This window comes from Lissotriton helveticus, chromosome 4_1 (genome assembly GCF_964261635.1).
Source record: "Lissotriton helveticus chromosome 4_1, aLisHel1.1, whole genome shotgun sequence".
In the NCBI taxonomy this organism is placed as follows: Eukaryota; Metazoa; Chordata; class Amphibia; order Caudata; family Salamandridae; genus Lissotriton; species Lissotriton helveticus.
The window spans coordinates 1,313,280,910-1,313,293,646 of record NC_136063.1 but is presented as its reverse complement, the minus strand read 5'-3'; the positions used below and the strand labels follow the sequence as shown (position 1 = coordinate 1,313,293,646).

The 12,737-nt window shown below is 43.6% G+C and overlaps 1 protein-coding gene across 2 annotated transcripts in view; it reads left to right on the top strand.

The window, feature by feature from the left end:
* The window catches only part of RAB12 (RAB12, member RAS oncogene family), a 170,512-nt gene that overhangs the window by 122,983 nt on the left and 34,792 nt on the right, over positions 1-12,737 (top strand). Inside the window, exons 4-5 of one of the 2 annotated variants that reach the window (XR_013610594.1) lie at positions 924-1,074; positions 1,169-1,307. Coding sequence is in view for 1 of the 2 variants with exons in the window: in XM_078687881.1 (XP_078544007.1) it covers positions 1,169-1,307 (139 nt within the window). In the remaining variant the exon portion in view is untranslated. The remainder of the gene's footprint in view (positions 1-923; positions 1,075-1,168; positions 1,308-12,737) is intronic. The other variant, XM_078687881.1, reaches the window with a different exon arrangement.

The window sequence follows — 12,737 nt, the reverse complement described above, 5'->3', positions numbered from 1 at the left end:
CTGTTACTCTTGGTTACTATCGATCAGAGCGTGTCGGGAAATCAGCGGTAGCATTCGGAGTCCCAAATTCCTTTTGTAAATAGTAAACCTACTCCCTCCTTTTAGAACCTGTGGCTCTGATTTTAAAAAAGTTAACAGGAGTTGGTATGGTGCTTATCTAGAACATGAGTAAACATGATCTTTGAACGACAACAAAAATGGAAGTACAATAAAAGTACTGTGTTCAAAATACCATGTATCCCAAAGGAGTAAAATTGACTTTCTCAAATAATTTACAGATCTTTGCAGGTTGAGTGCAGCAAATTCTTATTTTACTGAGGACTGTTGGGTGTACTTTATGGATATCTAAGAAGTACACTTCCCCCTTGCGGGGCTTCCCTTAGATTGAGTCCCGAATAGTTGTGACTTTGACCAGTTAAGACATGGGTGGTTGCAGTACTGAACAAAATAGTTTTCAGGGATGTACATCAATTCCTGTAGGGGACATCAGTCTCATAACCTGCATTGAATAGTTATTATCTTTTAAAGACCCTCTCTTTCAGAACTCAAAGCGAGCGATTTACTTCACTCTGTGTATTGCTCCCACCTAACATTTTCCTTTGTCATGACTTCAGTATTCCAAATAGTGGGAGGAGATTGTCTTGTAACTAATTGATAATAGTGATTTACCACCCTAGTTCTGTGTTTTCGTGTGACTGTGTTCTTATCCTTGTTTACACTAATAATGAGCCAGCCATATTAAACCAGCTAAGCATTAATCTAATGTAATGTGTTTTTTATGTTTTATCCCACATTGTCATCTAACTTGTAACCAGCAGTCTAATAGTATCAAGGACGTGCATGCTGTTTGTCCTATTGATTTGCCTATCACTGTCTTTGTCTTTCATATCTTAACAGACTGCATGTTCATCACTCTCCTTTAGACGTGTCCTTCAGAGGGCAGATGCATCCACCAGCAGTATACTGCAGCCGCTACCACTACTGCTGTCCCTGACGATGGTTGCACTGGTCCTGATTGGTCGCATATTAGCTGTTACATGGGGCATCATATGTGCTTGACCATAATATATTTTGGTATTTATGAACGCTAAAATATGAAGATTGAGTTGATCTGTTTTGTTCATGAACTCAAAGAATGCCTGTGTCAATGCTGGCTGCTATATTTCAGGGACACTGCAGGTCAGGAGAGATTCAACAGCATTACCTCAGCCTACTACAGAAGTGCCAAGGGAATTATATTGGTGTATGATATCACCAAAAAAGAGACATTTGATGATTTACCAAAATGGATGAAAATGATTGATAAGGTATGTAGTGTGTCATTCGTTTAACAATCTGTTTATTTAATATTAGTGCTTTTACAGTATTGTGATTGCAAAATGTCCTATGAAATGTGACTATGACCATCTACAAATATTTCCACTCAGTTCTATTCCTGACTGAGTATTCTGTTGTGAACAGATGAAAGTTCAATGCCCTGTGCTTCAAATTGAGCCCATTCTTTTTGTCCTTTTTTTTAAATGTACCTCTGCACACATTTTGAGGCACATCTTTGACTTTTCAGTACTAAGATCTTGCTCTACAAATACATTATTACTTGTATAACTACATCCAGGAGTCTTCTGTTTGGAAATGAGTACTTGGCAGCACACTAGCATGGGGCCAGAAACCACAGCTTGATTGGTTAAAAATTAAATGTGTGCGCAAATGGTACTGTGCATAAGTCCTTACACCCAGTCCCTTCCCCCGGACTTTCAGCTCCTTTGATTGCACAAATGGAAAAAACATCCTTTATTCCATTTTGCTCTTGTGTTACCTGAAACCTGTTTTTGTGTTTTAATTTATTTAGTGCCCCCCTTTTAGAGTGTTTAGAATGAGGGGCTTTGGTGTTCATTTTTTCTTCACCTATGTTCCAGCATTTTGTTTTTTTATTACCTACATTTGTTAAGGTCCTGCTGTATTTATACTGTTGTAACAGCCAAAGATCAAAACTTGACATAACAAATAAGAATGTTATAAATCATTAATTTAGAGACTCAACTATTGAGTGTTAGGCTTGAGTGACCAGCCCTAAGCTCTTCATATAGCATTTCTTAATATAATTCTCTTAAGTGTCATCTTATATTGTGACAAATCCGGGATTAGTAATTGTATGAGAAACTGGCCAGCAGTGGAATTTGAAGGGCTTCTGAGATCAGTATCCCATTCTTGATCAATAAATTCTCTGGAAAAGACTGGTTTAGAAAACTAATACATAGCATCAGCATTTATTAATGATTTTATCTATTAAAGGGACATTATTTCAGTTATTCGACTCCTTTGCGGGAGTTCTGTTTTCCCCACAGTGCATTAGGAACTTCAGTTTGAGATACCGGCATTGCATTTATCCTGTTGGCCCATGCATGCTTAATGCATCATCCTATATTTTGATATATTTTATACTTTTTTTCTATATATTTGCATCATTGAACGTCAACAAAATTATTGTTCTTTCAAATAAAACTCGACATGGAATATTAACCATGGCACATTTCCAATCATGCATTTTTATCTTTCTTCACCCAAAATAATGATGAGTGATTCATTAAGAAGGAATTATCTCAAAACCTTCCTCTGTGAAGCAGTTGACGTTTTAGGATGCTCCTATTGTTTAGTTAATCATTTTTCTTGACTAATTGCAACATTGTTGTGGGATTTTAGCCATTGCGCTCATTGTAAGTTTACTAGTGTAAATCTCCACATCATTGTTGATTCAATCATTGTCTGGCAAATGTTTGTAAAATATTAGTATTTTTCACAATAAAAGCACTTCCTAAAGTGCAAATTAAGGAAACAAATGGAAGAACCTCGCTTAGATATTTGAATGATCAGAAGTGTAGCCAGATTCTGGTTCTATTTATAAGCATGCTATAGATGCTTATATTCACCCTCTAAACATTCTCTCAGAGCTAGGTTTCCCCAGTAGAGTCCACTGAAACTACCGCTAATCCACTGCAAAAGCTTTCTCAACATCAAGGAAAATAACCAACCATGACCTTTGTTTTTCCTGAGCTATGTCAATAAAAGTAACAACTGTATTATTGTGCTTAGGACAGTAGCTGTCGGTAATAAAAACCATGTTATGCTCAACATCAATGAGAAAATAGTAATACACTATCTGGAAATGGTTTTGCATGCATTTTTGTGTCCTTTTCCAATTACGAAATCAGGGTTCAAGTAGGAGCCATTTAAAAGATGATTTTTAATGGTATAACATGCTTTATTGTTTGCTGTATTCTAGCATTTGGGATTCTGCCCCCCACCCCGTTACGCCCCATCACACTCTTAAAGCAATGATTGACTTAATTATTCCAGACAATAATTTGTTATTTATATACATCACTCTCTGAAAGTATTACTTACTCAAACCTCGCACAAGGAAAGTACCTTATATCTTTAATCTTATTTACGGTGATCTGTTATTTCAGTGCACTCAATATGGATTTGAAAGTTTTAGGCATAACAGTCAACATTTTGTTTCCTTATACTTGGTGCGCAGAGTGTTCTTACCAGAGTGGGTACCAAATTTCTAACATAATTGTAAGTCCATGCTCCCTGTCTGGCACGTATTTTACTTAGGAATTACTCTGTTAGTGGGTATGCTTCCTTGACAACCTTTGACTGAAGGCTAGACGTTAAATGTTCCCTAAAACAGTAAACAAAAGATGTGCAACTTTTGCAGCATCATTTTGTTTCTACACCACTTTTGCTTGCTCAATTTTAAAAGTATGCTCCTCCGATTCCTCTACTGCATCACTTTTCAAATCTTTTAGCCCTTATGGAGTTATTGAAGCAAAGAATTTACTCTGTAGGAGGCCCTTGTTTTCCAAACCGTTAGTAGAAAGGCTGATCCTTTATTCCTCTTGCAATACCAACTGCTAAAGACTTCTAGCTGTAGATTCCTTACCGTCGAATTTTCCCAGGCGTCGGACTTCATCCGGAAAGTTTTTTTGTGACCACTACCCATGCACACCGGTAGGTGGAATCATTCGGCGTAGCATGGTGTCTACCTTGTCCGTGCCAGAAATGACGCGTTCAGTGCCTATCTAGGTGACACCCCAGTGCGCTGACATTAGTTCTTTTCTTTCTGCGCCAGGCAGCGCAGATTTGGGAAAAGAGCTACTCCTAGTCACTTTTTGACTGACCTTTTCCGACCTTTTGTCGAAGATTTGTTTAAGACCTTGTTTCCTGGTGTGGTAGGGATGTCCACGTGAAAGGCTGGTTTTAAACCCTGTGGCACCTGTCACCCGCAAATGTCCACGTCAAATCCATACCTAGTATACCTTCGGTGTCTTGAGCAAAAGCATCATTTCAAGACCTGTCGTACTATGCAGCCCAAGGTCTTGAAGGAGTGGACCCTCAAGCTCCTTGCTGCTTGACGTGCAATGCCGTGATAGTCTCGATCCCAGTAGTCATCCGTATAAGTGCCACAAAAAGAAGCCGAAGAAGTCTTCAACTTCGCCACGTCTGACAAAGTCATCTGATGAGATGAGGGAATATATGCATTCGAGGCCTGGCTCCTCAGTGGAGCCAGCGCCTGGCTTATTACCCCGCCTCCCAACCGACACAAACCCTGCCCAACTCTGTGAGTTTTATGAGGCCATGCACCTCATAGTTGGGAAACTCTCGCTGGTGTGCACTCGGGCCCCAGAGGTTCGGAAGGGCCCTTACTGGTTTTCCGCCTCTGGGTTTGCTTCTGGTGCCAGATCCATGGACGGGACTGACGCCTGCTGGGCCATCTCGACTTTCGCTGGCGCCAGCCACACTGCAGACTTCCCCAGAGTGGGTGGCTCAGACACAGAGCAGAATGGGCAACAGACAACTTCCACTGGAGGCATTCCATCCATACCAAAGCCTGAGCCCTATAAATGTGGACTTAGACTTGGAGAGGATTGGGACAGGCCACTAGACCCTTATGAATACCAGTCCCTTGACCCCTACAAGGACAAAGGGGGTGAGAATTTAATGGGGGCCGGGGCATTGGCCACCACCCCAGATACTGGCTTAGTCTCTCCTCCTACTGGAAATACAGAGGAGGGAGCCTCATTTTTAGTGGGGAGGGCGGCTGAGGTCCTATCCCTCCAGCTTACATCCGTGGCTGTGACTGCGAACGTCTTGATGGAGGTTCTAAAGTTGGGAGTCACCTCTTCTGAACCGCTTTTCCCTTTTAATGAAGCCCTCACAAACGTCCTACTCAGAGCTGGGTTTAAGTCCTGCAGAGGGGCTCCTGTGATAGGACAATTGCCAGCTGCGGTCGCCATGCCCTAAGGGTCCTCAACTTCCTCATCCAACACCCCACCACAGAGAGATTGGTGGTCCAAGACTCCACTTCCAAACGAAATCCTGGCACATTCCTTACCACTCCACCAGACTGGGTATCCAAGAGGCTGCATACCTTGGGAAAGATGTTTTCTTCCACCAGTTTGGCACTAAGGTTGGTGAACACTGCGTGCCTTTTGGAATGATACTCCCACTCACTCTGGGAGTTTGTTGTGCAGTTGCTACCTATGGTCTTAGAGGAGGCCCAAGCCATCTCCCAAGCTATTACTGACGGGAGGGATACAGCGAAGTTCACCATACCCTTTTGAAAGGATACTATTGTCTCACTAGGCAGAATGGTTTCATAGTCGGTGGCCCTTAGGCACCACACAAGGTTGAGAACCGCTGGCATTTCGGGGGAAGTCGTGGCCTTGCTCATGGACATACCCTTTGATGGCTCCTGTCTCTTCTTAGACAAGCCAGACTTGGCACCAGAATGCTCTAGAGCGCTTCAAGGTCAACCCCAGGTGCCATTCTATCCTTTTGTGGCCACGGAAGAGGCTTCCATTCGCATCTCTACCCACCACCTCACACCCACTTCCCAGTCCCTGCGTGACACAGGACGTGTTGCCCACAGACCCTGTGGGTCAGGTAGCCAGAAGTCTACCACTCTGCTGGCAGCCGCAGCCTCCAAGCCTCTATAGTTTGACCTCCGACCATCATGGGCACCCAGTACGAGGCAGGATACGCCAACACTTGCACCAGTGGAGGTCTATAACATCCCTCCGCTGGGTTTTCCAGATAGTCTGAAGGGGCTACTACCTCCCTTTCGTGACTAGCCCTCCACCCTCTTGTGACAGGCTGATGGAGGACTAGATCTCCCTACTCCACCAGGGAGTGGCAGCTCTCTTGGCCAATGGATTCATAGAGAGGGTGTTGACATCAGAAGTAGGTCGTGGTTGCTATTCCCGCTACTTTGTGGAGCCCAAGAATGACGGAGGCCTTCGTCCTATCCTTGACCTGCGCTGTGTCTCAGTTTCTTCCTGAGAAGGAGAAATTCAAAGTGCTCACGCTTGCTGAAGTCCTGTCTGCCCTGGACCTGGGATATTGGATGGTAATGTTGGACTTGCAGGATGCATACTTCCACATCCCCGTCCTTCCTGCCCACAGACGTTACCTGCCATTCAAGGTAGGTCTCAAGCACTTTCAGTTTACTCTGCTCTCTTTTGGTGTTACCAGTGCCCCTCAGGTGTTCACCAAGGTGATGGCGGTGGTTGCAGCTCATCTGCAGAGATCAGGGGTGCCAGTCTTCCCCTATCTCAATGACTGGCTGCTGAAGGTGGGCTCATCTCAGTCAGTCGTCTCCCACCTCCAGACTAGGGCGGACCTCCTGCACTCGCTGAGGTTCACTATCACTGTGCACAAGTTACACCTGACCCCTTCTCAGATGCTCCCTTTCATTGTAGCTGTTCTGGACACAGTGCAGTTTCGGGCTTATCCTCTTGAATTGCGAGCCCAGGATATTTAGGCTATGATACAGGTGTTTCAGCCTCTATCCTAGATTTCGTTAAGACTAACTTTGATGCTTCTGGGCCTGATGGCCTCCTGCTTGCGACATGCCCGCTGGCATATGTGGGCTCTGCAGTGGGATCTTAAGTTCCAGTGGACGCAGCTTCAGGGAAATCTACCACCATGGTACATATCTTAGAGGGCACTGTAAAATATCTGCAGTGGTGGTTTACGAACTGTGATTGGGTCAGCGACAAACCCCTCTTCTTTACCCAACCAGATCTAACAGTAGTGCAGATGCGTCACTGCTGGTGCGGGCATCTTGGAGAGGTGGAGATCAGAGGACTTTGGTCTCAGGTGGAATCGGACACTACATCAACCTGATGGAGCTCCGAGCGATTGGACTGGCATTGAAAGCCTTTCTACCCTCCATCAACGGAAGGCTAGTGCAGGTGTTCACGGAAAACACCACACTCCATGTGGTACTGCAACAAACAGGGCGAGGTGGGGTGGAGTCAGGAGGCTTTGTGTCTCTGGACATAGCTGAAAGTTGGAGCATTTCCCTAGTGGTTCATCACCTGACTGGAACTCTGAATGCCAGATTGGACGATCTCAGCCTAAGATGACTAGCGGCTCACAAAAGGCATACCCATCCGGAGGTGTTGCAAGGTCTCTTTCAGTGGTTGGGGAGAGCCTTGGTTAGATCTGTTCGACACTGCAGAGAACTCGCAGTGTCAGCAGTTTAGCTCGCTGGAGTTTCCAGGGCGGCTGTCTCATGGGGACTCTTTTCGTCTTGAGTGGGGCTCAGGCCTCCTGTACGCCTAACTGCCCATACAACTCCTGCCCAAAGTTCTCAAGAACGACCAGGCCCAAGTCCTCCTTGTACCTCCGGACTGGGCTCGGATACTCTGGTATCCTGAGCTGTTGAGCATGGCCATCGATCCTCAGATAAGGTTGCTCCTTCGGGAGGATCTTCTGTTGCTGCAGCAGGGGAGGGTTCACAACCTGAACCTGTCAACACTGCCTTCATGCAGAGATTGAGCAGCAACAGTTGACAGCTTTCAACCTTCTGTCCGAAGTCTGTTATGTCATCTTGGCAGCCAGGCATCCCTCCACCAAAACGGTATACACCTGCCATTGGAGCAAGTTTGTGGCATGGTGCGCATGATGTATGCTCCAAGCTCTGTAGTCTAACAGGTGCAGTGTTGCCTGATGTAGTACTGAAGGTCTAGTAGTGTTTGCGTGGGCCAAGCTGCACAGTTTTATAGAGTACAAGCCCGGGAACACTCCCCTTTAGGGTCGCTGGAGTATGGCCGTGGGCCGTGTCCCCACAGAGGCCCGAGTGGATAGTGATCGAAAATACAGACCCCCGCAGAGTGTCAAGTTAAAACTAAATACAGACCCCTTGGGGTGTCAGGCAGAAAAGTGGTGCACAAGGCATCAGTCTCCAGGCCGGGGACAAGGCTCTTGACGGCACCTGAAAGCCACGCTGAGGAAAGCTACATCTGGAGGGCAGAGGACCGCACGCACCATCCCCGAAGCAAAATAAACACACGGCTGCATAAGCAGCGCATAAGCTTCCTGCGGCCCACACAATAAAGTAAAATCCGCTAAAAATATCAGGATTATTCAAAGCTTTACACCATTCACATGCATAAGGGAGCAGTATCAAAAAAGGACTTATCTGTGGCTGTGAGCAGCGAAGAAAAAGGGAGCTTCAATACTGACAAGGGACTTTGTTTGGACTGTTGGTTCATGATTGGTTGTGAAGTTTTGATATATTCCCAAGTACTTATGGGAATGTTCGTTTTTATTGTACTTGTTGAAACGAAAATGACTGCTGATTGAAATAGAGGAAAGGAAGAAGGCATGATCCTCGCCTCCGGTCCGGACATAGGATTCCATTTGAGCTGTTCCTTTAATTGTTTTTCTTTGACTATGTAAACTCTTTGTTGATTAAGGGTTGATGAACACAGGTCTGCCATTTTATGGGTTTCAGTTGCTTCTTTAGTAATTCTCTTTGCCAAAGCGGGCATTTGTATCTCAAACGTCGGGTATACTATCAGACTACCCACTCTGTTGGTCGTATAGACCTATTTTAGTCGACAAGGAGATGGGATAAGGAGCTGTCATTTATCTTACTTTCCATAAACAGTGGAGTCCTATTGGGGTTTCACAGACCTGAACAAAGAGATTTAGAGTGAGTTTAAGATGTATATTAAAACAACTTGTTCAATTCAGATCATTAGTTTTAGTATTCAAAGTTTAGTAATCATTATTGCAAATTTCAAATAATCTAATAATAGATATCTGAAAATATAGTATAATAGCGCACTGGTTAGAATTACAAATATAATGCGGATTATATAGCAAATGAGCCTCATAAAGGAAATTCCCTAGTCTAAATTAAAGAAGGTTGGCCTTAAAGGCCTTTTATATTCTTAAGCAAGTAGGATAAGGTGTCAGTTCAGAAAAACAAATGAAGATTTCTGAAAGAGAATAGGAATGCATAAGCATGAACCATTAGCACTCAAGCAGTGATGATTTGCAGAGGCCGGAAAGGTCTTCCCAGTATGAAGTCAGAAGCATTTCTTTGATTTGCCCCCTAAATTCTGTAGCAAATTATCTCTCTAGTCTAAGGCACACAAGCGAATATAATTCAACAGAACTCTACTTGCAACATTTTGTTTAATTCCTACTTTCAGGAACCAATTGTTCTTCTCTAAAGGCTGGGAACAGGTAAAGTCACCAGTTTCTTATGTCTTCACAGTGGATCATTCACAACCATGCCCTTGACTTGTTACTTAGAATAAATCTTGTGGCTCAGACAGTTCTTCTCATGAGTCATACTTCCTACCATCTCCTGTCCTCCCAGTGAGAACTTTACTATCAGTTGTCTAATACATAACAAATACCGATTCACTAGCTAACAGAAGGATTCTGGAAAAGTAAAGCATCTGCAATGGGAAGAAAGAGAAAAACATCTCGTGCAACACCAGTTTAAATTCGGAAACAGACTTCTTAACCGTAATGTGTAATGTCAATATTCAAAATGACATCAGCAGTTAAGCTAACTTAATTATAATATATTAAATTTAATGTTTGCTAATAATGGCTAATTGTGATTGCCTACTTCAAATTTTGCTTTAAATGTGTGTTATTTCGACATTGACGTTAGAACATAATGGTTAAATGCGTTTAATCTGCATAATGAGAAATTTCACTCTGTCACGGTCTTGATAAGTTTATAAGCTTTCTGAATCACTTTTCCTATGCTATATACTATGTAACCTCTTTTACCGAAATTTAAACAGAATTTTTCAAGTTCCTCTAGATGTGTTCAGTTGTCTAGTATGATCTTTTTCAATTGCTCCATATGAAAATTGTGAACTTGATTATTAAAAAAAATGAGTAGGTAAGTCTATAGCACGGGAAACGGCATTTACAACACTGTCTCCACAACGCAATGCCATTACAACCCGGTTGTTACAATGACCACGTTGTTAGTACGCAATGCCATTACATCGCAAGTCATTACAACGACTTTCTGTAGGGGGCGCACTGGTATTAGGTTTAAAATCCAACACCTTCCCTGCTGTTGCGCAAACTGGAGTAGGAATAGTAAATAATACTTTTCCCAAGTCCAGCACGCCCCCTACTGCAAGTCATTGTTATGACTTGCAATGTAATGGTATTGCGTACTAACAACGTGGTCGTTGTAACAAACACTTTGTAATGGCATGGGATCAAATCACATGCGTTCTAAGGAGCTATATTCCTATAGCACATACATGGTAATTTCTATTCACCTCTTTAGTGTACAAGTTGGTTATCCACTTGCCATGTCTGTATGTTGAACGTACCTCAATAAAATTAGTTTGTTCACTCCCCAAAGTTATACAGAAATGAGATTTACATTTTGTACAAGATCTTACTGACAACCCTCACCAAAATATATTATTGATACATTGAAAATCAGCTTTTCTGTTTTCTTTCCACCCTTCTCGTAAGTAAATTAGGGCCACTTCAAATGTTGCCATGGAAAACAATTGTGCAGAAAGTGGCTAAATTAGAGCCCACAGAAATGCTTGAGGTTTGTAAAAAAAAAAAAAAAAATAGTTTACAGCCCCTTGATAGCTACCACAAATTCCATCATCCAACCGTTCGCGATGTACACTGATTGGTTCACTTAATAGTTATATATTACTTCAATGGAAAATAAGTTATATATTACTTCAATGGAAAATATGCAATGTAATCACCCTTCTCTGTAGTACATGCATACCAGCAGTCATCAGTGTGTGTCCTGAATACATTTGCCAGCAGGGGCTAAGCACTGAATTATTATTTTATATACTTTAGTCCTCCAGTGCAGAACACCTTTCTGATATTCTATACAGAATGGCACCTTTGTTTACAAAAAATGCTGATATATAGAAATCCTTCTCTGCCTTGATGAGCACCACTGGAGCACATTCCAGTGCTATCAATCAATCAATCATATCATTTGTATAGCGCACTACTCACCCGGAGGGGTCTCAAGGCGCTAGGGGGGGGGGGGTGTCTGCTACTGCTCGAAGAGCCAGGTCTTGAGTTGTTTCCTGAAGGAAAGGTGGTCCTGGGTCAGTCGGAGGTGGGTGGGGAGGGAGTTCCAAGTCTTGGCTGCCAGGTAGGAGAAGGATCTTCCTCCGGTGGTGGCTCTGCGGATGCGTGGGACGGCGGCGAGGGCGAGGCTGGTGGAGCGTAGCTGGCGGGTGGGAGTGTAGAAGGTCAGGCGGTTGTTGAGGTACCTGGGGCCCAGGTCGTGGAGAGCCTTGTGCGCGTGGGTGAGGAGTCTGAACGTGATCCTCTTAATGACGGGAAGCCAGTGCAGGTCTCTCAGGTGTCCGGAGATGTGGCTGTGTCGGGGGATGTCCAGGATGAGTCGTGCGGAGGCATTCTGGATTCGTTGGAGCCTTTTCTGAAGTTTGGCTGTGGTTCCGGCGTAGAGGGTGTTCCCGTAGTCCAGGCGGCTGGTGACGAGTGCCTGGGTGACCGTCTTCCTGGTTTCGGTGGGGATCCACCGGAAGATCTTTCGAAGCATACGCAGGGTGTTGAAACATGACGACGAGACGGCGTTGACTTGTCTGGTCATCGAGAGGGAGGAGTCCAAGATGAAGCACAGGTTGCGTGCTTGGTCCGTTGGCTTGGGAGCGGTGCCCAGGGCAGGGTTGAATGCGTGGTTGAATACCAAGGTATGTGCTTAAAGATTGCTGCATCCTCCTCTGTACTCACCAGTGGTGCTGCTATACAGTCAGTTTCTAACAAACAGTCCTTTGAGCACAGTTGATCACTCATGATTTGCAATAGCGAACTGCACCGTTTCTCCTAAATGTGCCTTGAGTGATTGTCTGTTCTAATGTCACTGGACTTATATCCTTGGAGATTGTTTGCAAAGCTTTCATTAGACAATTGTCTTATGGGGAATCGGCAAGTTTTTATTGCTCATGTATGCATGAAATGTACACAGTTCATAGAACAATTCTATAAACAACAATAAAGGCCACCACTACAATGTTGTTTGTACACTGTCAAACAGTATGCCCCTTAATCCCTGATGTTAATCTTAGACGTCAATCCAGATAAGGGTACCAAAAATGCAGAGTGCTTTGAGAAGAACCTAGGTAATAAGATCTAGTCAGGTGCGAGGTTCTGTTTTTGCTGCCAGGCATATGTGAATATTACGATAACCAGGTGTAATATTAATTCATTATGTGAGATACAAAGATACCGTAATGTGATCTTCCTACAACAATTGTCCTTAGTACATTTTTGGTTGGTCGAAGACCTTGGTAGTTGGATAAAAAGTTCAACAAATACATCATCTGCCACTATTAATTTCTCAACAGGCTCATTTGTCCTTGAAACTAGAAATGTAGGAGCAGTTAAAA